This window comes from Lacerta agilis, chromosome 4 (assembly GCF_009819535.1).
Source record: "Lacerta agilis isolate rLacAgi1 chromosome 4, rLacAgi1.pri, whole genome shotgun sequence".
In the NCBI taxonomy this organism is placed as follows: Eukaryota; Metazoa; Chordata; class Lepidosauria; order Squamata; family Lacertidae; genus Lacerta; species Lacerta agilis.
Genome location: NC_046315.1, coordinates 45107704 through 45135689, shown reverse-complemented (window position 1 = coordinate 45135689; position 27986 = coordinate 45107704). Strand labels below are relative to the sequence as shown.

General features: G+C 41.2%; 1 protein-coding gene across 4 annotated transcripts in view; it reads right to left on the bottom strand.

Annotated features, from left to right (window-relative positions):
- The window catches only part of USP25 (ubiquitin specific peptidase 25), a 69735-nt gene extending 42114 nt beyond the window's left edge, over positions 1–27621 (bottom strand). For 2 of the 4 annotated variants that reach the window (XM_033146851.1, XM_033146852.1), the window contains exons 1-3: positions 27263–27621; positions 3583–3660; positions 1280–1424 (exon numbers count right to left, since the gene is read on the bottom strand). In XM_033146851.1, the coding sequence (XP_033002742.1) occupies positions 1280–1424; positions 3583–3660; positions 27263–27307 (268 nt within the window). In that variant the 5' untranslated portion in view covers positions 27308–27621. The remainder of the gene's footprint in view (positions 1–1279; positions 1425–3582; positions 3661–27262) is intronic. The other 2 variants (XM_033146853.1, XM_033146854.1) reach the window with 2 other exon arrangements.
- Between the last annotated feature and the right edge of the window lie 365 nt (positions 27622–27986).

Genomic DNA, 27986 nt, shown 5'->3' with positions numbered 1-27986 from the left:
TGAGAAACTTCAAAATGTGCCAAGGACAAACCCTATTGGCCTTCCAAAGCTTATACACTTTTCCCTTTCCTTGTTCCTGAACAGCAAGTTTTTCTGCCAACTAGTAGGAAAAAAAGCATCCAGAGTTCTCATACCTGTCACAATCATGACAGAACACAAAAATGAAATGCAAGTCTAGATTAACAAAAGGGTTGGCTGTAATGCTTAGAAATCTACAGTGTGAGGTGCTTCAGGTTCACCTAGCATTAAATATGAATGTTACAGATCAGACTAATTTACTGTTACACTACTCTTACTCAACACTATTATACTTTTGTTAATCATAGAATATATTATCTTTTAATTTCCAATCTATGTGCTGTTATTTGGCCAAATTTTGAGTTTTCTGGGATTCTGTAACATTCTCAAGTTAAATGTGCTTGCACTGGGACATATGGATTCCAAACACAAATAGTTATCACATGGTTTTTTTGATATGGATTGATATTTTACTGCTAAGCTTCACTAATCAGAGTAATTTTTTCTTGCTGCATATTTTGAAGTAATTACCTATTTTGAGGCATTTCTAAAAGTACACAGATGGAGGTATAAAGATACTAGGTCAGCAATTTTCCAGGGCAGTGAAATCATAATTACCAGATATTAATGTTGTTTTTCAGATACAAATGGTGAAAGCTAAGTGCACTAGATGTACCCTCGTGGTTTCCCTTTCATTTTCTGTCATATTATTATATTATTGTGTTTTCAATAAAGACAAACTTCTTGAAAAATATATCACTTTAACCAAAACCTCCAAGATCTATAGGCATAAAGGTAAAGGTAAAGGGACCCTTGACCATTAGGTCCAGTCATGAACGACTATGGGGTTGCGACACTCACCTCGCTTTATTGGCCGAGGGAGCTGGCATACAGCTTCTGGGTTATGTGGCCAGCATGACTAAGCCGCTTCTGGCGAACCAGAGCAGCGCACGGAAACACTGTTTACCTTCCTGCCAGAGCAGTACCTATTTATCTACTTGCACTTGATGTGCTTTTGAACTGCTAGGTTGGCAGGAGCTGGGACTGAGCAACGGGAGCTCACCCGTCACGGGGATTTGAACCGCCAACCTTCCGATCGGCAAGCCCTAGGCTCTGTGGTTTAGACCACAGCACCACCCATGTCTGTAGGCATAAAGGAAATACTTAATATAAAATATCAGACTGGAGTGACAAGAAGATTGTCTGACCAAGCATTTAATTTGGTTGGTACTTCAGTAACACAGGGAAAAAAACCACTTACTTGTATCTGCTTGGCTGCCTACGCTGATGTATCTGTCATTGCCAGAGAGTGCTGTTTGATAGTACGTTGTCTCTTCTTGCTGAGGAATCTTAGCATTCTTTGCAGTAAGGAAAGCAACCGCTAACTCCAAATTCCCATTGCTATCCTTTAAATGTAACAGAATAAACGTATTGGTATGCCATCTTATAACCAACCAATTTGGGCAGAGCTAGCTTCCAACACTAACCCGAATTACTTTACACCTGCACACAATGCATACAATTTCATGATTAGAAACTTACCATAAAATTATTTACATGTAAATTAAGTCGCACTAAAGAAGGTGATAGATTTGTGTACAGTCCCACTAGTTTCAGCAGAAGAACTCTCCATGACTGGAAAACCAACAGAAATTAAAAGTGCTTGACTTCTTGTTGGATGATACTCATAGTGTTTAGTTCCTTGGCTAAGCTGATTCCAAGAAGAATTTAAAATAAAAAATATTTGAAATAAGCAATCAGCTAAGCAAAGTAGAAAAATTCTAGTCATCCAATGATGTCTAATGCAGGTGCCTAAGAATGTTGACACACACCCACGTCTTCCAATTTATTCTTAAAATTTATTAAAATTTATTGCTTAAAATTTATTCTGATGACTTGGAATTAAAAACATTTTGCCAGCCCCAAGGATAATAATTTGATAACACTAATGCAAAAGCTCAAAGCATACATGCCATACTACAAGTATTTGGTGAACTAGCAGAACAAAAAGTCCAACAAGATTGCTATTTCTGAAAGAAGCCCATACTTTCTTTTACATATTTGGCTTAAAATATTTTGAGATGAATCCACTTTTCTGTTACAGACATTCTCAAGTAGCAAATCTAAGAGTAAAACAGCTTACAATTGATAAAAGCTGAACAGAACAGAGAAAGCAGGTAAGATTTCGTGTTCATCTATGTGGTCTTGAGACACGCCTTTTCCCTGCTCTAAAGTTCAGTAGAGACTGTAATAAAATATACTTTTTCCCAACTGAACAGCAAGAGGCTGCAGGGTCTTCTGCAGGTTGAACCTTAACCAGAGATCTTTTCTTGTTTGCATTGTGCATTGGTGAACTAGCAGCATGGAGTCAAAGGTCAGCATCTCAGACAGATGTCAGAAAGGTTTTCAGCATGGTATGCTCCACATACACAGTATTTCTTAGTTAAATAAAGTATTTTACAGGCATTTTTCATCAGGAGTATTATTTACATAAACCTTTTCGGAAAGCCCTTATATTTCCTAGTCCCCAGGGAATGGTCTGATGGTACAAAAGGCCACCACCTTGCTGAAACTAAGGCAGTCTATATCTGGTGAATACCTGTATGTCTAGTACATATAGGCATTCACCAGATGAAAAAACAAAGGCAAGATACAAAAGGAAGGTACTGTATACACTCGAGTATAAGCCGAGTTCTTCAGCACATTTTTTGTGCTGAAAAAGCCGCCCTCGGCTTATACTTGAGTGAGGCGGGCGACAGCTCCTATGCCTGCTCTTGCGACCGGCGGGCAAGGGACAAGCGGACCTTTCTCACCGCTCCTCTCTGCCACCACCCGCCTCTCGCAAGGGGCAGGAACAGGAGCCGTGTTTGGGAGAGGTGCTGCGCTGAGCCTCTACCAATCGTGGCTCCTATGCCTGCTCTTGAGAGCGGCGGGTGAGGGACAAGCAGCCGCCACCCGCCTCTTGCAAGGGACAGGCACAGGAGTCCCAACAGCGGCAAAGGCGGCAGAGGAGGGAGCAGCCCAAAATGGTTCCTTTTCGGCTGCTCCTTCCTCTGCCGCCGGCACCGGCATACGCACACACAGCTCATACTTGAGTCAATAAGCTTTCCCAGTTTTTGTAGGAAAATTAGGTGCCTCAGCTTATATTCAGGTCTGCTTATACTCAAGTATATACAGGTACAGTGGTGCCCCGCTAGACGAATGCCTCGCAAGACGAAAAACTCGCAAGACGAAGGCATTCGTCTAGTGGAAGGCTGCCCCGCAAGACGAATTTGTCTATGGGGCTGCCTTTTCTTTTCGTCTAGCGAAAGCGCGGCTGTCATTGCCGCTTCGCTAGACGAAAAACCCGCTAGACGAAAATTTTCGCAGAACGAATTATTTTCGACTAGCGGGGCACCACTGTATGTGTTTTTTAAACCAGCCTTTGCCATACTCTACATTATCTGAATTCCTCACTTAAATAATTTTAAAGCAACTCTATTAAAAACTTTCTGTCCATCAGAAGGAACCTTATTTAGATGCAGACAGATATAAACACAGAATCATCTTTGAAAACCACCATACCTTCAAGGCTTGCTGCAGTACTTGGGTGTCATTGATGCCAGTGATCTCTCTTAGCTGATTCAGAAACGTCTGCTGGTGCTGAAAAATAAAAAAGCTGGTCAAACACCGAAGAGAAATTATGGCAACAAAACCCTTTCAGCTTGTGGAAAGAAAAGATTTGTTGTGATATTTTTATTTGTCTTTGAAACCATGTACTACGGGAAATCCCGGAGAACACATATTTGCTTAATATGAAAGAAAATACTTCTGTGAGGAACTTCCGGTTAGGTGCCGGTCAATGGCGGACGGGAGTCCGACGGCTCCGTCCTCCGCTAGGCTTTAGGGACTTCCGTGCCTGCGCCACGGGTCCCTTAAAGCCACGGGAAGAGCGTCCCGTGGACCTGAGCTTCGTGGGTCCCAGACGTGCCGTCTCCGTTCCCGATTGACCCTCGTAAGGGGGAAAATCGGGCGAGCGGAGCGCCGGCACGGGACTGAAGAAGCGTCTGCCTGCGGAGGATCAAAGCAGCGATCCCGCCAGACTCGAGCACCCGGCACTTCCTGCATAGAAATCTCCAAAGAAACTCTGTAAGTTAAAGAATTGGATTATTTTTACAAGTTTAAAGAGCACTGCTTGCAGAGGAAACTGCAAAAGGAAGCCTGTTCCCTTTGTACTGTTTGCGCGAGCTTGGTAGCGCTAAAAGATCAAAGCCGCGACTAACGGAAAAGTTTTGCGAACTCTGCCAAACTTCTTAAAAGTGGTTTAAAAGTTGCTTAAAGTTTGTTTTAAGACTTAAAAACAGTTGATATGGCAAAAGAAGACGCCCCTCACCCTCTGGATTAGGATTCCGGGTCAGTAGCGGGCTGTGATATATTGTTGCCATTTTTTCTTTGTTGGTGTCTCAGTGACTGTTTACCAGTGGAGACATTTTGACTTCTTTGTAACCAGATACAAGCTACTCTATAGACTTTGGTGGTAACACTGCAAGCCAAGAACTGTTACTGACTTGGGCTACATGAAAGTGGACCCTTCTTGGCTTTAAGGAATTTATACTTTGGAATTTAAACTCTTTGCCTAAAAGTTGGACTTTTGGGACTGGTGTGGGCTCCTGGCTCAGCAGTCTCTTTGTTCTCAGAACTGATCTGCTGGCCACCTGGTGTTTACTTTTGGGACTGTTGGCCTTCTACTGTGAATGTCTGAGATTGTTACCACAGCAACTGGAGTGACCTTGAGATTACAGTTGCAGAGCCCACAGGGAATGGAAACTAGATCTAAAGGAACTGGCTCTGAGAAAAGAAAAGGCTCTGTTTCCCTAACTCTACAGGAACAAATGGAGAAATTGGTTGCTAGTGTGGCAGAAATTGCAGCAGGACTGAAAAGCGTTACTGATGGGCTGAAGCAAACACAAGATCAAGTCTCATCAGGAAATACAGCAGTGAATTCAGCGATAGAAAAACTTCAAGCGGATATAAAAGCTGATATTAAAAATTCTACGCAGACCCTAGAAAAATCAATTGGGCAAATTGAGGAGAATGTAAGGAAGAACAGAGAAGAGATCAATAGGATTGGGCAAGAGGTGACCACCTTGAAAAAGGACTCAGAGGAAATTAAAGTGGTCAAGGAAAAAATAAAAAAGGTGGAGGAAAAATTGGATAATTTAGATTTGGAACAGATAGAGAATATTGGAACACGACAGAGGTCTGTGGAAGAGTCTCTTGCGTTTCTGCAACTACATCAAAGAGAGGGCAACATCCGCCTAAGAAATCTTCCAGAAGTGGAAGGGGAAGACCTAAAAGACTACATAGTGAAGTTATTTTCAGGATTTTGGGAGATAGAAGAAATCAACGTCTCAGCGCGCATAGTGAAGGCCTTCAGATTTGGTCCAAGAGGTTCCAGAGGAAAGAAAAGTAACAAAACAGTTAGTGACTGTTTGATTGTGTGTCACGATCGACACGATAGGGACTTCTTTCTGGACTGGCATTATAGAAACAACCTGGTGGTAGAGCAGAATAAAGTAATTTTTTATAAGGATATCCCCAGATTTTTCCTTGACAAAAGAGTTCCTTACAACGATTTGGCAACTGAGCTTAGAAAAAGGAAAATCCCCTTCAGTTGGGAATTTCCAGAAGGCCTGGCATTTACGTTTGAAGGAAAAAAGATAAGAATAAGGTCCCTGGCGGAGAAGCAGAAGTTTTTGGACAAGCATCTGGAACAATTTAAAGGCACACCACTCGACCCAGCACAATTCTACAGGTTCCCAGAGGTATTCCCACCACCGCCGGGACCACCACCAAGTCTACCAAGTCCAGGCAAGGATCCAGAGGAAGACAAGAAAGGAGAAGCAACTGGAGGAGAAGACTAGAGAAAGGAAAATGGCGCTCAAGTTAATGACATGGAATGTCCGGGGATTGAACCAGAGACCAAAGAGACGCAGAGTGTTTTACAGCATAGAAAAGAAGAATTTGGATATAATATGCTTACAGGAAACCCACATAGCCCGACGTCACAGAAGATTATTACAGAATAAAAAATTAGGCCAAGAGTTTATATCATCGGATAAGGTCAAGAAGAGAGGAGTAGTGATATACGCAAAGGAGAAATATAGCCCAAGACAGCTTTTTAAAGATGAAGAAGGGAGATACATCGCAATTGAAATTAACATACAAGGCGAAAAATTTTTGATTCTGGGACTTTACGCACCAAACGATGGAAAGTCAATCTTTTATAAGAAAATACATGACTTGCTGTTGGACTATTTGGATTACAAATTAGTTTGCCTTGGAGATTTTAACGGTGCAGTTTCCACATTAATGGACAGATCTCAAAGAACTAAATTAACGAATGATGGGAAACTCCCAAAGACCTTTTTCGAAATGGTGGACAATTTGAATTTGGTGGACTCTTGGAGATTAAAAAATCCCACAGATACAGAGGCAACATACTTCAGCGAACCTCAGCAGTCATGGTCGAGGATAGATTATATTTGGATTTCGAATGAATTGGCTCCAAAAATACAAAAGGCAGAAATTGGCCCCAAAACTCTTTCAGACCATAATCCTGTACAGTTAAATTTAAAAATGATTTCCAAGGATTCTTTTAGATGGAGAATGGATGACGCTTTGATGAGAAACACCAAGCTAGTGGAAAGAGCGGCGAAAAAGATGAAAGAATATTTTCAGATAAATTGGAGCTCCGAAGTGGAGAAAAGAATTGCTTGGGATGCAAGTAAAGCTGTAATGAGAGGATTTCTCATTAGTGAAAAAGCAAAAAAGAAGAGACAACAAAATGCAGAGATGGAGAGATTGTTGAAATTAATCAAAGAAAAGGAAAAAGAACTAAGAGGACATCCCAGATGTGTTAAAATTCAAAAAGAAATTAAATACTTGCAATCCCAATATGCCAATATAATGAACCAGGATATTGAATGGAAAGTGAAAATGATGAAGCAAAGAACATTTGAATCGGCTAATAAATGTGGAAAATTACTAGCTTGGCAATTGAAGAAAAGACAAAAGGTAAATGTCATCAATACCTTGGTAGTAAACGGAAAAAACGTGGAGAAACCAGAGGAAATCAGATGGTGTTTTCAAAGATTTTACAAGCAACTGTACAAGGAGGAGAAGATAGATGAAGCAGAAATAGACCGATTTCTGGAAAAAAACGGATTGCAAAAGGTCCCAGAGGAAAAATTAGTTACTCTCAACCACCCAATAACGACGCAGGAAATAGAAGATGCAATAAATAACATGCAATTGGGGAAGGCTCCAGGACCGGATGGATTAACAGCAAAATATTATAAGACATTGAAAGACTGGCTATCGCAGCCACTAAGAGAAGTTTGCAACAAGATATTAGAAGGAGATAGGGCACCAGAGACGTGGAAGGAAGCCTTTATCACACTGATTCCAAAACCAGATATGGATGTGACTCAAATGAAAAATTATCGTCCAATATCCCTTTTGAATGTGGACTATAAGATTTTTGCAAATATATTGGCTACAAGGCTGAAAAGAGTGTTGAAAGACTATATACATAGAGACCAAGCAGGTTTCTTGCCAGGAAGACAAATTAGTAATAATACGAGAATTATTGTGGACATTTTAGAAAAACTGGAGAGAAACATAAATACAGATGCGGCACTATTGTTTGTCGATGCAGAGAAAGCATTTGATAAAGTTTCTTGGACATTTATGAAAAAGAATTTGGAAAGGATGGGAGTTGGTGAAAAGTTTTTGAATGGAATTAATGCCATCTATACAGAACAAAGAGCCAAAGTAATTGTAAACAGTGTGATATCGGAGGAGTTTGAAGTTGAAAAGGGAACAAGACAAGGGTGCCCTATCTCCCCTTTACTTTTTATCACGGTCCTGGAAGTCCTCCTAAACATGATACGAAAGGACAAACAGATAAAAGGAATTCGTGTGGGAGAGAAGGAATACAAACTACGCGCCTTTGCAGACGATTTAATGCTATCCCTGCAGGAACCGGAAAGCAGTGTCCCCAGAGCCTTGGAAATAATCGAACAATTTGGACTTGTAGCTGGTTTCAAATTAAACAAGCAGAAAACCAAAGTTTTAGGAAAAAATATGAGTGCAGAACAAATCCAAAGAATACAGGAAGGCACTGGCCTCAATTTTGTCAAAACAGTAAAATATCTAGGTATCAATCTCACAACCAAGAATCTGAACCTGTACAAGGACAACTACGAAAGACTGTGGATGGAAATAAAGAAAGACATGGAGATATGGACTAGACTGAAATTGTCGTTAATGGGAAGAATTGCCGTGATAAAAATGAATGTCCTACCAAGGATGCTGTTTTTATTCCAAGCCATACCAATTCTGGACAAACTGGATTGCTTTAAGAAATGGCAAAAGGACTTATCAAGGTTTATATGGCAGGGCAAAAAGCCAAGAATCAAGTTTAAGATTTTAACAGACTCTAAAGATAGAGGAGGCTTTGCCCTGCCGGATTTAAGACTCTACTTTGAAGCAGCGGCCTTTTGCTGGCTAAAGGATTGGTTCAAACTAGAGAACGTTGATGTATTGGACTTGGAAGGATATGATAATATGTTCGGTTGGCATGCATACCTGTGGTATGACAAGGCTAAGATCCACAGAACTTTTAAGACGCATATAGTCAGAAAATCCTTGTATCAGGTCTGGATTAGATATAAAGACTTGTTAGAGAGAAAGACCCCTAGATGGATCTCTCCAGTGGAGGCCAAGGCCTATAAGAGACCGAACATGTCTGCAAACTGGTTAAGATACATGGACATATTGCAGCAAGAAGGGGATTCTTTTAAGCTTAAAAGCTACGATCAAGTGAAAAGTCAGGTCCCCGACTGGCTGCATTATCATCAGGTATATGAAACATTCAAAATGGACAAAAAAGTTGGTTTTCAAGTAGAAAAATCAAAACTGGAAACAGAATTAATAGAATCGAACTTTAAAAACCTTTCCAAAATGTACAATCTATTGCTAGAGTGGCATACGAAAGATGAATTGGTTAAATCGTCAATGATAAATTGGGCGAAAGATATAGGACACAATATTATGATGGATGACTGGGAGGGATTGTGGCAAAAAGGTATTAAATTCACTGCTTGTCATAGTCTAAGAGAAAATATAATGAAAATGGTTTACAGATGGTATTTGACACCAGTTAAGATAGCTAGGATGAATACCAAAATGTCAGATGTATGTTGGAAATGTAAACATGCGAAAGGTACCTTTTTTCATATGTGGTGGTTGTGCCCAGTGGTAAATGCTTTCTGGGATAAGATCTATAACGAACTCAAGAAGGTAATGAAGGTTACCTTTTGTAAGAAACCAGAGGCATTTCTCCTGAGCATAACTAATGAAGAGATACCCAGTCAGGATAGAGTGTTTTTTATGTATGCCACAACAGCAGCGAGAATTTTATTGGCAAGAACATGGAAAGGCGAAGAGATACCAACGGTGGAAGAATGGCAGATGAAGATGATGGAATATATGGAACTCGCAGAACTGACCGCCAGAATCCGGGACCAGAGGGAGGAGAAGGTGTCACGAGATTGGAAGAAATTTAAAGACTATTTGGTTAAGTCAGTAAAATTGAATATTTGAGCAGAATTAAATAGAATAGCGGCTTTAGCAGGTATATGTTAGATAAAATTGTCAGTAAGATATTTTTATGTGAAAGATTTAATTGTTAGAAAATATGTTAAGATTTGGTGTTTAAGTTAAGATATGATTAAGTAAAGTAAAGCACATTAAAAATTGAGCAAATGTGAACAGAATAAGATACAAAGCTACCTAGAAGGTATATATGATTTTGAAGACAGTGGAGGGAATGGGGGAAGTCCCCCAAAACAGAGAAGATAGTAACAAGAAAAATAAGAGGATAAGTGTTAGTTTAAAGGTTTGTATATGTCTCTTTTTATTGTAAATGTTTGATTGTGTTTTTGTGTTGTGTTTATGCATTGTATTTTTGTATTGCTAATGTTGTTGTTTATGTTATGTTTTTCATTTGTCTTAATAGAAAATAATAAAATCTTATAAAAAAAAAAATACTTCTGTGAGAACAAAAGAATTAGGGGACAGAAAAGGGTTCAATTCGATCTTCCCATGTCATTATACCCTATTAGAAAGTGAGCCTTCAAAGCATAATAGTGCCCTAAATACAAAAATACCACAAAGTGTACTACTGTGAAAGCACGGGCTAAGCCAATAACAGCAATCATTGTTATCTCGGGATCTCAATATTGTAAATACTGCAATACAGAATGCTGGACCCTGGCTATTTGTCATGCTGGCTGATGGGAATTAGAAGTCAAACAGCATCTTGGGAGTGGGGGTGGTTGGTACCCCCAGTCTAACCATGTATGTCAAGTATTTTAATATCATAGGCAACCATCTAGAAATGAACTGATGTTGTCGAGTTACTAGAAAGTCTTATGAAACAGCCCTGGAAAGTGACTGTAAAAACAAACAAACAGGAGCTTTAATTTTGGTTCATATATTTCAAATTCAAACATGACATAATACAGTAAATAAAATAATATCAAATCGTATTGGCAAATTCCTTGCAAGAAAAACTATCCATATAAGGTTAAAGGTAAAGGGATCCTTGACAGTTAAGTCTAGTCGTGAACGACTCTGGGGTTGCGGTGTTTATTCAATACTATATACCACCTTTCCACTATAAAAGCAATGTTCAGGATGGCTCACAACATTAAAAAGAACCCCACACCTAAAAGTTGTGAAGCACAGTTCCCTTTAGCTTCACAGAATGCAAAAACAGTGGCACTGAGCATGCTGAACTGATCAGATGGCAATACACAGGTACTGATAAAAAATACATTTGAAAAATGTTGCATGAATAAAATACAAGCTGCAAGTTGTGAAACAGTGATGTGGACAGTATATAATTACCAACACACACAATGGTTTTGGACACTGTTATATGCAATACAAGATGTCCACTATCCATGTGCCTAAAACAGCGATTGCATAATATGTCTGCACAAAAGAAAGGCTGATATGAAAACACTGAAAACTGAGTTTTAAAAAAATCTATCCTACTGGCTTTAGTGCCTGAAATTTTATACTGTATTTTAAAACCTCATGTGCTGAACATGTCAAAAATCACTGCTGATGTCACCAGATAACAAAGCACGAATATGTGTGCAAAATTTATTACAGTTCTTTGGGGAGCGGGCAGACCCTTACACAAATACACTTAAAGAATTATATGAAGTACTCAGTGTTAGGCTCTTACCCAAAGCTTATCTGGCCACAGCATAACCAGCAAAGAAGAAGTTCACTAACATAATAGCAGGGCTTAGCTACAATCTAAGTCCAGATCCCAAGAGTTGCTTCAGGTCACACAACGGATTGCAGACAAGCAAGTGGGATTTTTAGGTTTTTTCATTTAGTAGAAATCCCATCAATCTCAAAAGCAGTTTTCCTCTGTGGGAAAGGGGGCTGCTGTTAAAAATAAAAGTAAAATAAAAAGCTTACTGCCTCATTGGGCTCAGAGAACCATTTTCTATGACTCTGTGGAACCTGGCTTAAGTGCTTAGATAAGGTAATGCTTAAAACCTACTGCCATGCTATTAGCATGGCTGCTGACCATACAAACTTAGAATCTGACAGCTACCTTCTCCAATTCACACGTTTTGCAGTGGGAGAGGTTTTTGAGTTATGGTGGCAATGTGAGCATGTATTATAAACAAACAAGCCTTTTATCTTTTAAGAAGAATTGTCCTTTTCCCTGACCTTATTTTGTACTAATGTTTGGGAAATGAGCAGTGTTATCTGTTTAAGGCTACTCAATCATTATGGAATCAGAAACAAAGGCATACATTAAAAGCCCTCAAAGTGTCGCTGTGGTGTCTTGTTTATGCACCTCATGTCACAGTTACTTCTGTTTGCTGTGTACGTAACTGCTTCCTGTGCCTTGTTTAAATTATTAGTTCCTCAGGAACTAATTGTTAGTAAAGAATTTCCCGGCATGCAGGCTTGCATAAACAAAATTATGAAGTACCTGGAATGAACTCTACAGCTTCCCCAATTTTACGGCTTTACATCTAGCTTACAGATTTACATTTCCCCCCATCAAGCCTTAGCATATGTCAGGGAACTGTCCCCAGCGCAGCGCGAGGTGGTGGAAGGGCTCTCAGGATGCTACAGAGAGCCCCGGCCCCACCTGAACAGCAGCACCTCCCCTGGCAGCGGAGGGAGCAGTGAGGCTTCTAGCGGGGAGGGGAATGGGTCTCAGGAGACGGAGGGTCGAGGCTCTGGGGATGTCGGAGAGACCCTGCACTGCCCTAGCCCAAGGGGCGATGAAGGAGGCACGCAATTTCCGTCGCCCCAAAGGCGTCAAGGGGTGAAACGAAAGGATGGAAGGTGGGGTTTTCGTATACCGAAACTCTTTTGTTGGGGTCAGAACCGAAAGAAGCCATTCCTGGATTCTGCTGACGCTTGATACAGACACGAACCTGTTAGCTCTGCACTGTACATAGTATGCACAATAAAACTCTTAAAGGAGAACTCGGAGTTTTGCCTGCTTACTCATGAGCAACTAACCAAAGACCTTACAGCATACAATGGAAATCCAATTTCTCCCTTTTAAACTTAATCTATTAAAGGGTGCACTTTATACAAAGGCAGTACTAATCAGCATCTGAACTGATAAATAAATATAGCCAGGTAAAGTGCCGATACAGCATGAGGGTGCCCTATGGCATTTACCTTTCCAAGCTAATTCTCATTCTGCACTTTTGACTGCCAAAACCCCAGACTGTGGATGTCAACTGTGTTAAGTGGACATTTATCCCTTCAGAACTGGAGAATCACCAATGTTCCCACATAGGCTGCCAAAAGAGACTCATTAGATGCTAACTATTTTCATTTGGACGCAGCATGAAGCAGGGTCAGAGAAGTGACAGAAAACATTACAATATGTTCGGGCTCTGAAAACAGAGAGAACACCAGCTTCTGAGGAATAGCAGAAGAGTGCAATATTGTGCTCATGTCCTGCTGTAGGCTCCTGGCTGAGCTCTGTGAGAAACAGGATTTTGCACTCTATAGGCTTTTAGTTTTTTGCAGCATGGCTCTTAACATGCTTATTTATTTAAATGTATATACGTTTTCTTGGATTAAACAAATGTCATTATTTATTGTTAATGACAATATAAGCTTTCACAGATACATAAATTTCATTATTGCAACTATTACGCCATGATTTAAAGTATATCAGCACATACCGGTACCTTTTCAGTTACTTTTTAAATATGTGGTTAGCAATTTGCTATTTTCTTGTTGAGATTATTGGAATTATATCCATTTCTACAGTAATGACTATACAATATGTCAATCTAAATACAATTCCTGCCCTAACATGCAGAAATACTACATGGAACACAAAGCTCCCAAGATATGGGGCTTCACATGAGTTGCTTAAGCACCTGTGAGCACTTAGAAAAGAATGCTGTGATTACTAAGACCCAGTATGGGTTTCTCATAAACAAGTCATGCCAGACAAATCTCATTTCTTTTTTCATACAATTACAAGCTTGGTGGATCAGGGGGATGCTGTGCACATAGTGTATCTTGATTTCAGTAAGGCTTTTGACAAAGTCCCCCAGAATATTCTTAAGAAGAAGCTGGTAAAATGCAGTCTGCATGAGGTAACTGTTAGGGGGATTTGTAGCTGGTTGACTGACTGAACCCCAAAAGTGCTCATTAATGGTTCCTCATCACTCGGGGGGGGGTGACAAGAGGGGTACCACAGGGTTCTGTCCTGGAACTGCTGTTCAACATCTTTATAAATAATTTGGATGAAGGTATTGAGGGGGTGCTCATCAAATTTGCAGATGACACCAAACTCAGAGGGGTAGCCAAAACCACTGAAGACAGAACTGGAATTCAAGATGACCTTAAAAGATTGGAGAACTGGGCCAAAACTAAGAAAATGAATTTAAACAGAGACAAATGTAAAGTTCTACACATACAGTTAGGCAGAAAGAACCAGCTGCACAAATATAAGATGTGGAACACCTGGATTGCCTGCGGTCAGATGGGGAAATCACCAGAATACATTTTTCCTTGTATGCGTGGAAGGGCACTTCCAGTCACACATTTGAATGCTGCCAAATATCTTAACCAACTGAAAACATTTCTACAATTCTGACAACAACCATCCTCAAGTCAACAATGCTTCTAATGAACCTATATCAAGCAGTCACACTACTGTAGTATTCATGTTGTATTTTAGTTACCTGCATATAAAATCTTCTTCACATCAAACACTGCCAAATTCCATCTTTAACTGCTGGATGACAACTCTAGCAGATATAATAATCTACCATAAGAGCAATTCAGATTTATACAGTTTGAAATAAAATGACATATCCCATGTTACAGCAGGACTCTAAGCAAACAGTGAACAATTTTGGCATTACAAGGCTTATACAAAATTTCACTCTCTTGGGCAACCTAGTCTGACGTGCAAATAAAATTATAGAATGCAATACTATTTGTCTATCTACAGAATTGTAAAGATTAGTGTCATTCACACTCGGCCATTTCTTTTCAAACTGCTAGGGTTGGAGGATGTCGCAGCATTCTTGCCAAAATGATTAGATTCCTCACTATGAATTTTACAAGCCAATAAAAATTGTAAAATAAATTGTACAGTAAAGTGACCAAACATTAATTTGTACTTTTTTCATAGAATCACTTTAAGAATCTGTATTTTCAGGCAGATAGATGGTAAAGCATTTAAAGCATATGAAGCAATAGGATTAAGACAAATTCACTATGGATGCTAGTCAGTATACTATTACAGGCAGTGACCATTACAGGTGAGTACAATTTATGTGTGAATGCTGATGTGCAGGTCCTTTTGGACCCAAAAGAACGGGTCCAAAATGGATAGCAGAACAGGGGCAGGGCAGGGCCGTAATGGGGTGGCATGTGTTTTCATGCGCTCCACCAACGCATGTGGGGGTCAGGAACTGTTCCCTGTAGTGTTAAATTTGGACAAAATTATAAACTTTATCTATAAAAACCTTTCCCATGCACTCTAAAAATGTGTACTTAGATTGTGAATTAGTAAACATGTTTTTATATGTAGCTTTTAATATATATAATTTAAACTGTACTGGCATGTAAAATGTGAAGAATTGTTGGTATTCTTTGTATTATAGAAGAAGCCCTTTTGAACCTTAGTATATAGAATATTCTCAGCTCACTGACAAACATCTTTTGTTTATCTCTTGTTAACCAAAACAGAGTTTAATTGCTTCAATCACCTCATTAAACTAATCTTGGTGAATCAATTTTCAATGTCTGTACACCTACAAAAGCCACCTTAAGAGTCAAATGGAATACAGCTATCACCATTTTTTTCATGGGCAAAATGACCCCCAAGGTTAAGCTATAGTTATCTTATTATAATGGAAAAGTGTGCAGTGTAGTGACAAAACACGTATCCAATGCACAATGATTTGAAAGGAGCCATTCACATATTCCTCCACTTGCCAATGAAAGGGAGTTGCAGTTCCTTATTATTCAAGACCCGAAATAGTAATGAAATATGTGGCTGCTAGGACAGCCTTTAAATCTATGGACCTCTTTTTTCAATTATTTGTTTATATTCCACTTTTCCTCCAAAGAGCTCATGGTGATATACATGGTTCTCCTCTCTGAATTTTTATCCTCGCAACAACCCTGTGAGGTAAGTTAGGCCAAGAGGCAGTGCTTGGCCCAAAGTCACCCAGTGAGCTTCATGTCTGACTGTTGTCTCCCAGGTCTTGTCCAACACTCTAATCACTATACCATGCTGGCTCTCTATCTGTAGATATTTCTTCTAGTGGCTCACCATACTGGAAGGCAAGACTATCATTTACATGTTGTGCTTTTTTAATTCCATGCTTCTGGTCAGTTCCACATGTGTAAACAAATACAAAAAAGGAAGCATCTTGTCATTTGTGCTCCTTTTCTTGTTCTTTACACATGTAAACAGGCAGGGGTAACCTCATGACTTGATCACGTCAAAGCACACACCGAAATGCAGGAAGTGTGCAGATGGGGAGGCAACCCCTTCTCATCATATAACGACCCAACACAAGTGATACAGAATACTGACTCTACACTAATCAAAATTAACTTCTTGAAAGCTAATTCTTGAAAGTTAATTAATCAAAATTAACTTATTGAAAGCAAGGGTGGGCTGCCGATTTTAAACTGCTTACAAATGGAATATTTCTATTAACATACCTAATGTTTTAATATACAAAGCAGGGTGATTTAATTCAAGACCAGTGCTCAACAGATCTTTGATTCCCCAGATTCCAAAATATTTGCGCATTTAGAGATGGATTTACCATATATACTTGAGTATAAGCCTAGTTTTTCAGCACATTTTTTGTGCTGAAAAAGCTGCCCTCGGCTTATACTTGAGTGAGGCAGGCGGTGGGGGCGGCGAGAAAGAAGCCCTTTCTCTCCGCTTGTGCTGCCACCCGCTCTCCCCAGTCAACCATTCCTTAAGAAGCATACAAGAACAGCGGTTCTTTACTCTCCCCAGGCAGCTTGTTCCATTCCTGAACTGCTCGCATAAATGCAAACTTGCCAAAGGAGGAAGAGGAAGGAGCAGCCCAAAGGGCTGCTTTCGGGCTGCTCGTTCCTCCTCCTCCTCCTCCACAGCGGCAAAGGTGAACCGGCTTATACTCGAGTCAATAAGCTTTCCCAGGTTTTTGTGGGAAAATTAGGTGCCTCGGTTTATATTCGGGTCGGCTTATATTCGGGTATATACGGTATTTTTTAAAAGACTTAGTAACAATGTTTCTCTGGAGCTGTGTGACTAATAACCCTTTACAACTAACAACAAAGAAATGCACAATTGTGAGATAAAGAGGAAGCCTGTGTGTGAGAGAGAGAGAGAGAGAGAGAGAGAGAGAGAGAGAGAGGCCCATCCACATTTTATTTCACTTCACTCACGACCACTGCAGGGCTATTTTAGACTATGCAGAATAGATAATGAAATACGGTATATCTTGAAAATCTACAATATGTACTACACCAAGGCTGTGTGGGATGCTGAGACAACTTTTCCATTACAGTAAAATAACTATAGTATATTTATTATAGATAGTGGAAGAACAGAGAATAGGCATCTGCTAAGGAAATTAAATTAAACATGATTTTTTAAACCATGTATTCACCAAACCGATTTAAAATGTCACCCCACCACCAGCGCCACTTACCCTGCTAGGTTTGGACAATGGAACAAGCCAAACTAGGCTTGTTTTACTTGTGGTACGACAGCGGTAGAAGTGGAGGAGGAACAGCACAGGAACATTTGAGCAGCAGGCACCCGCACACTGCTTATTCACATTAAAACATAGTTTGTTTTAAAAGATGGCTTATTAGCATGGCATTGTGAATTAGGCCTGAATTATTCTCATTGTTATCAACACTTTAAAATAATGTTCAGAATATATTATAATCTTTAGGGTTTAAATAGTACTTTTCCTGGCTTAAAGTGCTTCAGAAACATTCTCTGCGCACTCTGCCAAACAGTGGGGCTGAGACTGAGTGCTGGTAGCCTACCTAAATTCATTCAGCAAATTTACTGTTGAACCCCTCTCCTTGATAAGAATCTACTGGTCATCGTGATACTCGTGCCATCAGAATAGAGCCTTACTGTGAAGACCTTGTGTTGGTCAGCGTGCACTGATCTACACCCATAAAACAAACAGACATCTTCCAAAAACCCATCCTAAACCCAAACCCCCAAAAGTCCCATGGCAATCAGCAAATTGTAATAGGGGCAGTTCCATGAAATCTGGAAGCCCCTAGTCATGGACCGGCACATGGATGGTGAATACAGATTCAGTCATTATGACTCAAGGAATGAGGCAGTTGAGTAGCTCAGCAGCTGTATCCATGACTGAGCAGTCCTATTTAGGATCCACTCTGCTCAACCCGAAAAGCTGGATGCCATCCTATCAGAGACACACGAGAAAGGTAAAATTAACCTCCTGGGTGATTTTAATGCAAGTTGGGCAAGATTCCAATCTGAGGCTGGGAGTATTGGGAAAGAAGGAATTGGCAACAGCAACCAGAATGGAATCATACCTTTGACTATATGTGCAGTGCATAACCTTGTTATTACCAACACACCCTTTTCACAAAAATATAAATGTAAAACATCATGGAGGCACCCTCAGTTGAACCATTGGCATCTCTTAGACTATGTAATTGTCCAAGCAGAAGATCGCTATGGTGTGCTTCTTACCAGAGCTATGACAAGTACCAAAGACTGCTGGACAGATCACTGATAAATTTAATTACGTTCTACAATGGCTTTCAAGAGTACTACAATGGCTTTCAAGAGTATACCTCAATGCAGGCCTCAAGGAAGAAAACCAAGGCGCAAAATGAAAACTCAAGCCCTTCAAGATCCTATTAAGTGGGATTTTTCCAAATGACTCTTAAGGACCATCTGCTTTTGGAGTTCCCCGATAACATCGAGGAACATGGGACCAAGCTAAAAGATATCCATTACTGCAGCATGTGAACAAACTATCGCCATGATCCTACACTTTGTTGAAGGAAAACTCCCCACAGGAGTAGAAATTATATATTGAACAGATGGAAAGCTCTTTAATCTGAGTAGGCTGAAAGCAAAGAGTAAGGTTACCATAACTTCCGCCATAGAGCTTCAGTATGCTGTTGACAATGTAGTGTGTGCACACTCAGAGGGTGACCTTCAAATCATCCTAAATATCTTCACAGAAGCTTACGAAAAGCTTGGCCTATTGCTCAACATCCCAAAAACCAAAGTGCTGCACCAACAAGCACAAAACAACCCTTCTGCAGCGCCACAAATCCAACTGAATGGTGTAACATTGGACGGTGTTGCTCACTTCTCCTACCTGGTCAGTTATCTTTCCACAAGGGCCGACATTGATGCCAAAATCCAGCATCGTCTGCACTCTGCGAGTGCAACTTTCTCCCAACTGAAGTGCAGAGTATTTGAGGACTGGGACATTCGCAGGGAAACCAAAATGCTTGCTTACAAAGCTATTGTACTACCAACCTTACTGTATACTTGTGAAATATGGACCACTTATAAACACCATCTCCAACTCCTCGAAAGATTCCATCAACTAGCAGCATAAAACAACCGGCATAAAAACCAGTAACCCCGGGAACACAAACTGATAGGAGAATGCATAAAAAGGAAAGAGAAAACTATGAACTATTGTTGCTCTATTTTTGTTGTAATATGAAAACACAATAAAAAGTAGGTATTGAAAAAAAATCACCCCAAGTACTATAAATCATTTGTAACCTTGCAACCACTTCACTTTTAAATGCCATCTCAATAGTCACCTCTGCATCCCATTGCGTTTACAGACATAAGCAAGTCGCAATATGAGGCCTCCTATTCTCCAGCAAAAGTATCAATAATGTAGAAAACAGCAAATAAACTTTTTCAAGTTTATAAATACTGCCATGAACAAATAACATACCTCTATGAAAAAGAAACACTCATGTAGATACTATGAAATTAGATGGTGATCAAAGATTACAGATCTGTTACAGATTTGTCTACAAATATCACAATAGCAATTAGTAACAAAATAAAAAAATTCCTTCCAGGAGCACCTTAGAGATCAACTAAGTTTGTTATTGGTACTGTATGTGCTTTCGTGTGCATGCACACAAAAGCTCATACCAATAACAAACTTAGCTGGTCTCTAAGGTGCTACTGAAAGGATTTTTTTAAAATTTTGTTTCGACTATGGCAGACCAATATGGCTACCTATCTGCAATTAGTAACAGTTTCACATCAGGAAGGTTTAAAAGAAACAGTGAACACAATCAAATGGACTGCCACACTAGCTCCTTCTCCATACAACTAGTGAAAACTGTCCACTTTAGAAAGAGAAGACTCCTATGAGTCTTTCCAAAGCACAAATGTGACCAATGCGAGACAAATTATAAGCATACTTTGCAGGGGGAGCCTGAAGATCCCCTAGTACAATTAGATAAAAGAAAGTATGTCAAGGCCCAACAGAAAAAGTTGCTAGTGGAAAAACATTCCTAATCAAACATTAAACTTACTTTTAAGAGAAAGCTGGGAAGACATCAGGTGAGAAAGAGCAAACCTACTGCTGCTAAAGTGTCAGGGAACTGCCTCCTGGCCCATTGAGGGGAACGGAGGGTAGGGTCCATTAGCATACAGAGAGCCCCGATGCCAAATGAGCAGCAGCACCTCTTCCAGGGGGGAAAGCCACCACACCTCCAGTAGGGAGGAGAGGGAAGGAACCAGCCTGGCATGGAGAGGGCTTAGGGATGCCACCGAGAGCCCCAGCGCCTCTTCTAGCCAGGAGCCACAAACAGGGAGCCTGGTGGGGAGAGGGCTTGGGGATGTTGCCGAGACCCTACGCTAACCTCGCCCAGCTGGTCAGGAGGGAGGCACGCCATTTCCAGAACCCCAGTTGTGCAGAGGGATAAAACGCAAGGGGGGCAGGAGGAGACTTGGGGTGCCGAAGTTATTATGCTGGGGGAGAAGCAGGAAGGGGCCACTCCCGGATTCTGCCAGTGACTGAGACAGACGTGCTTTTGTAGCTCTGCACTGTAAATAGTTTGCACAATAAAACTGCAAAAGACTGTTTGGGCTCCTGCTCCATTACTCGTGAGGCACCATCACGCAAACCTTACATAAAGATTTTGTAAAAAGGAGGACAAGTGCCTTTGCTTTTATCTGCATTCGATCAGTAAATTAACAAAATTTGGGTACAGGATATAAGTAGGCAACAAAATGTCAGCATATCAGCAGCCTGCTCAGGGTGGGAGTTGGGGGGAAAGGGTCCTCACCACTCAATCTCACTATTAGAAGGAATAAATGGAAACTGCAAGTGTTGTTGTGTATCTTCCTCACTTCCAAACAGGAGTGGGTTCCAGCCAGCCAGCCATGCTCCTCATTCCAGAACACTATTAAACTGTAATGAATGGAAGCTGTGTACCTTACTCCCTACCCACATTTCTTTTCCGACTGACAATAGTGCATGACTCTCTGAGGCCACTAAACTCAAGTTCAATACCCACTGGCCTGTTCTGTGCTGCCTCCTTTTTAAATGTGTGTGCAACTGCAAATCTTACGGTTCCCCTGAGCATATAATTATTTCCCTGTTGTTTCTCAATGTCACAGTTTTGGCTCAGCATTCACGTTTGTTACTAGAGGAAGTGACCTTGATGGTGATAATGACCTCCTAGTGAATCATATTTTGTTGTATAGGCAAGACAGAAAAGCTGTGGTTCTACCTCTCTGACCTCTCCAAAAATATAGAAAAAAGCTGGCAGAATATGGCTTGTGTAGATCCAGAGGTTCCACAGGTTTTGAGGGGGAAAGAGTAGAGCTGAATGACTTTCAAGTTCAGAAATGCCAAACATTTATTTTATCCCAAGTTAGTTTATTTAAACATTAAAGAGAGACTGAGACATAATTTGCTTACAGAACTATGTGGTTAAAGAAATGATGGAAAGCTGCAGCATCCAAGGCAGAAGCTTTTGCCCTGGCTTTCCTGGGCTTCTTCCACTAATATAACACAACCACAGTAGAAGGCTGGCAGGAACCATGAGACTACAAAAGAGATGCTGAACGAGGAGAAACCAAACCCCAGTATACTGGGGTTCCCAGTATACTGTCAAAGGGGACATAATTTTGAAATTCATACTTGAATGAAGCCGAAACATTTCATTTCTGACTATTGCACTCTGCTCTGTTGGACTCCTGAATAAGTATACTTTGTAGTTAGTACATTAAACTTACATTGTAAGTTCAATGTTTTCTCCACTGAGATTGAAGAACCAGCAGATATTTTAAAACCCCACTTCTGGAGCAAGAAGCATTGCATCTCCACACTTCTCCTGCCCCTCAGGATAAGTTTCCATAAATTGTCATTATTCATGAGCATCTCTTCTCCAAGCAAACAGAAAAATTCATTGAAAAACAAACATCTCACAGGTTTGTAATGCCTCTTGCTCAGTGATACCAGAATCTAAAATGCAATCTCTGCTAGAGAACAATTAAATTTTATGCATGAGTGTATTTAGCTTTCATGAACTGTGTATACTAGATGTAAACTGTGGTGGTTTCCCTGCTTCACAGTAACACAAAAATACATGCACTACTGGCACCAAGAAGGGCCCTTGTTCACAGCTGTCCTAGTTCACAAACCTGCTGAAATGCACTACACACACAGAGCTTGAAAAGGGTGACAAAATTGGAACGCCCTTTCAGACTCAAGGCTTAGTAAAATGCTGAAGATATGAAGGAAGCTGGAGTTAAGGCAGGAAATTGTAGGGAAGGGCTCCTATTAGGCATGCCCTCTTCTCTGCAATCAATGAGCTACACCCCCCCAAAAAAGCTTAAAGGAGCCAAAGTAACAGATTTTACTAGCAGAGCAAAGCCTCTTCAGTTCTTTCAACGACTGTTCCAAGAAAAATAGAATGTCCGCTTACCTCTCTTTGGAGAATTTCAATAATTTATCCCTATTTCTGAATGAATTTAGTACAAAGATGGTTAGTACATAATTACAGCAGCCCACTTCCATTATTTAAATATACTAGTTCACTATAGATTTTTTACAAAATTATCACTTTATGCAGGACTTAGAATCATAGGATTGTAGAGCCGAAGGAACCAAGAGGGTCATCCAGTCCAAACCTCTGTAATGAATTAATCTTTTTGCCTAATGTGGGGCTCAAACCCGCAGCCCTGAGGTTAAGAGTCTCATGCTCTACCAACTGAGCTATTAGAAAATATATTTAGCACATTTTAATCATGCTTCTGACTGCTGCTTGTGTGTTCTTAACTGGCCATAGATCGTGTTTTATTCACCTCTTGGTACTTGCAATCAAAAAGAAGAGATGACAGCTATAAGCAAAATCATTGTGTTATGATACAAGATCAATTCAGATATAACAAAAAATGAAGTTTCAAAAATGACAATTGTTTGGTACTTAATATAATACAATTTTTAAATCCTTCATATGTCAAAACATTTTACTTATTCAACCATATTCTACCAGCTGTGTATACCAAGACATATACTTAAAAAGACCAGTAATTATAACAATAATTAAAGCCACTAAGTATACATTAAAGAAGTGTGTCATAGTTCATAAGTACCAATTAGGTGTACATATCTCTATGAATGAAAAAATGAAACATACACAAAATAGACGCACATAACACATAGATCTGTTGAAAGTGTGTTTTCAGTGACAACTGCCTTTGCTGTAGCAAGGAAAGAGACTGGAAGTCTGGAAAGAGCAGACTTCTCCACCTCCAGCACCTGAAGCCAGTTGCTCACATGGACTCAAGTGCAGCCAGTGGAATTTCTTGTGTACAAGAGCCAAACCTAGCAATCCATACATTTCTCAACAGGGCATCCTGCATGTGTGATTTCTGGTAAGAATGAAGTGCAAACTGTCCTTAAGTGACCTATGGAGCAAAAACCAGAAAGATAACATTTCATACATTTTTCTAATACCCTTGACTGTAGATGAGTGCAGAAAGTGACATTTTAAAAACCTAAACATATCAAATAACAAGCTATTTTACACCAATATCCTACCACTAATGTACTATTTCGCTCTAGCTGTTTATGCGACTTAGTTCTACTTCCACCAGTGCTACACACAATAAGAGTCTCCATACATTTTAACGGGCCACAGTACTAGCAAGAAGATACTCCTTAGTATGTTTCTAGGCGCTACCACAAAACATATGTATTGGGAAAGAAAAAACATAAGCCTAATGTTCAAAGCTCTCACCATATCATGACCTGTTGGAACAAAAACAGCTCATCCCCATGGGATTTGCAGTTTTCCTATGGGAAAACTTTATATGGAATGTTTTGCATGCTAAGTTCAGTACACACACAGCATTTTTCTATGTTTTGCCCCAATTATAGAATTAGAAGATCACTTGGTCTGCAGTTCTATTGAATCCTGGCTTCAATAGGACCTATTTCTGAGTAGAAATGGCTAGGATTGCATATCATCAAGTTCTGAAAAATTTCTGTGCTACAAACTTACAGAACAAAGCTTCTTCAAATCTGTAGTACAGAAACTCTTCAGGCACTAGTGATATGCTAGCTAGGGGTCTTCTGCTTGAATAGCAGGGACAAAACTTGCTATTTGCATCAAGCATTCCATACAAAATTGTTGCATAGGAACTGCAAATCCCATGGGGACAACTATATTAGTGAGATGCTTTTGTTTATGCTTGTGTTATACAGACATAGGAAAGGCCTATCCTTTTAAATTGTCACTGTCATGGTAACAACACCCATCATCTAATAATCTACTGTTTAATGTAAACTACAGGCAACAAGTATTATTTTTTTAGGAAAAGATATACTGACAGCTACTAGTAGCAATACATATCTGACAACATTCTTTTGTGGGAGTTCACTATGGGAAAGAATTAGTCAAGCCGGAAGGGCATGGTTCCCAAGCACTATATGTTTATATTCTCACACTAAAGGCAGACACTTAAAAACAGACAAAACTAACATGAGAAACTATAATTGGAAATTGCAGAGCTCTGCTTTGTTCTAGTAACAGGACCTTTTACTCTCAGAATAAACACAAGAATATAGAACATATCCTGCTTACCCAATATTAATTTAATAATTTCACTTTATCTTTCTTATTTCAACACACACAGGTTATTTATCCATCTATCCCAAGAGGCATATTTAAAGGTTCATTCAGCAACACAAGCACAAATATTATTTTCACATAGGAAACAGTTATATTGAGCTGGATTATTGGTCTATCTAGCTCAAAATTGTCTATACTGATGGAGTTCTCTCCTGACCCTGCCCTACCTGGATATGCTGGGGTTTCAACCTGGGACCTTCTGCATGCAAAGTAGATGCTCTTCCACTGAGCTACAGCGCTTCCCAAAATAATAGACACTTAAGTTTAGAGAACTCATTTGAGCTGTTTGGAACCAAAGAGAAACACCACTATGGGGTACCAAGCAGTTGTTTGCTGTTAAATGAACCCAGCTGTTTCAAACATCACTGTAAAAACTGTTATAAACCAACAGCATGTTAAGAACACACAGGTACTGCTTACTTTAAACCTTGTACGTATTTTATGAGACATTTCTGAAGGAGTTAGAAGCAGATATAAAAGGATGCAAAATGCAAAAGAAATGAGCAGGCAAGTGGAAAGAGGTAAACATGGAAACAGAAATGAGTACCGTAGTTATTTTTTGACACACACTGTAGTAAAAGAATGCATAGCATCTTTGCAAGCCTTTGCTATGCATTTAGAATGTCCCTCTTCATTTCACGATAGTCAAAAACAAAAAGTACAATTTTATTTAGTGGCCACACACCTCTCTAATGGATAAGTTATAAACATACTCTATCAAAAAATGACCATATTTAACTTATAGGGATGTGGGTGGCACTGTGGTCTAAAGCACTGAGCCTCCTTGGCTTGCTGATCGGAAGGTTGGCAGTTCGAATCCGTGCAACGGGTGAGCCCCCGTTGCTCTGTCCCAACTTCTGCCAACCTAGCAATTCGAAAGCATACCAGTGCAAGATACTGCTGCAGCGGGAACATAAACGGTGTTTCCGTGCGCTCTGGCTTCTTGCACCAGAAGCAGTCTAGTCATGCTGGCCACATGACCCGGAAAGCTGTCTGTGGCTCCCTCGGCCTGAAAGTGAGATGAGCGCCATAAACCCATAGTCGTCTTTGATGGACTTAACCGTCCAAGGATCATTTATCTATTTTTTACCTATTTAACTTACAAGAATCTGCACTTGAAACAAGTCTATAAAAAAGACTTGTTCAAAAATGTGAATAAATGGTTTCAAATTATCTGAGAGAATATTAGGCTTAGACCAGGCTTTCAAATTTTTGCTAAGCCTTGAAGCTCATTGGATAACCTTGGATCAGGCAGTACCTCTCAGGTTAACCTGCCACACAAGGATTTTGGAAAGACAAAACAGAAGTAAAAAAAGAGCAATGAGGGCGATGTATAGCAGCCTTCTTTGGAGTAGGATTATTTACACATTCCAACAGATTATGTACTTCACATAAATTCAAGGATATCAGTCTTACTCTTTATTTATATCAAAATGTCCAAAGTGTTATAGAAAGGACAACTTTCCTTGGGACAAAGTACCACAAACTTTCTCCAGAGTTAGATCCTTTGGGTCCTGTATCCCATGAAATAGCAAGACAAATCTCCAAAGGAAAGACATAACCTCGAAAGAAACATACATACAACTCAGAAGCTACTAACATAGGCCACTGTTATTAATAGTTAACAAAACACCTTCATTATAATCTGCAAAATTCAAGTAAAGCATTCACACTACCAACCACACTATACTTTTAGCTAACAACCAGATTCCCTGGCTCAGGGCAAAAACAGAAGCAGTAGCATGCTTCACCACCCCTCACGGGATACACATTTACCGACTCATTCCAAAGCTTTACATTATGTACATGAAACATAGTTGAAGCAGGAAACCCGCCTATACTTCCTACACCTCTGAGTATTACAGAACCGGTTGGAAGAGCTGGCATGAACAGAACCGAGATGCTTCTCAGGGCGCCAGAATCGGGGGAGGATGAAAACGTCAATCCCTCTATTTAAAAATAAAGTGGCACTTTTGTGAGAGGATGGGGGGGGGCAGGGAAGGAAGGGCGAATTGCGGATCGAAACGCCGGGCTCCTCCTCCGTCCCCCTAATATACCAACCCCCGTGGGCACTTCTCTGGCAAGGTAAGGAGGGGAAAGCAGGGCAAATGCGAGAGGAGGAACACGCTTCCAGGAACTCAAAGCGCGGGCGGGGTGGAGAAGTAATACTGACAGAAAGGCAGTGTCGCTTCCAGGATCTCAGCGCCCCACCACCACCACCACCACGACCCCCTGTCCCAGGCCTGGAGGAGCCTCCCAACCCGCTCTCGCCTCTGCCTCGCTAGACGCAAAGGTCACAGAGAGGGAACCCTGGAGGGAAGGCGCCGAGCCGACTCGGCTCCAAAAAGCCAGGCCCTCGCGTAGCCCAGCAGCCTGCCCAAGGGCTTCCTGCCTGGGCCTGAGTACAGGGTACCTCTCCCCAACCCCGCGCCTCCTCCTCCTCCCCGTGGGCCAGGTCGCCCCTCACCTTCTGCGAGTTGCTCTGCTGCAGCACATTCTGCTCCACGGTCATGGCCCCGGCCCGACTCCGGCTTCCCTCCCCGCCGGCCTGAGGAGGTGCAGCAGCAGCAGGAGAAGGCGCTAGCCGAGGGTGGGGAGGGAGCAACGGCAAGGCCGGGCCGGAGTGGACGGGCCGCCGGAGGAGGAAGGCGAGGGAGAGGAGCGCGTCGTGGGGAGGCCGCGGCTCGGGGTCCACGCAGCCGTGACGCGACGCGCCTGTCCCGGCAAGTGGCAGCCCTGGAAAGGAGCGGGGCGCGCTCAGGCCCGGCGGTGCGCCTGCCGTTTGCTAGGAGTATACGCGCCGCCGCCTCAACCAAACATGCCCAGCCCAGGAATGTGCTTGGGCTCCTCCCCTTCCCCTGCCGCGCCTCCCTCCTTGGCGGCGCAGCCCTGCGCGCTCCCTACTCGGAAGTAAGTCTGGCCGTGTTGGTTCCGGCTAAGCGCGGGCGCGCAGGGCTTGCAGCCTGAGCTGCGAGAGGGCAAGTGAGGAAGGGAATACGCCGTCCAGCTGCCGCCGCTACCGGAGAAAGGCGACTGAACGGGAAGCAGGAACTTCTCCTCTTCCCGCTCTTATCCTGCGGCGGCCGTCCAGCTTGCAAAGCCTCTGGGGATCCCTTTTAGCTCCACGGCGACCTTCCTTTCTGAACAAGGGCCGGGGAAGAGCGCGTACCGGCGGCGGGCGGGTTGAGCGG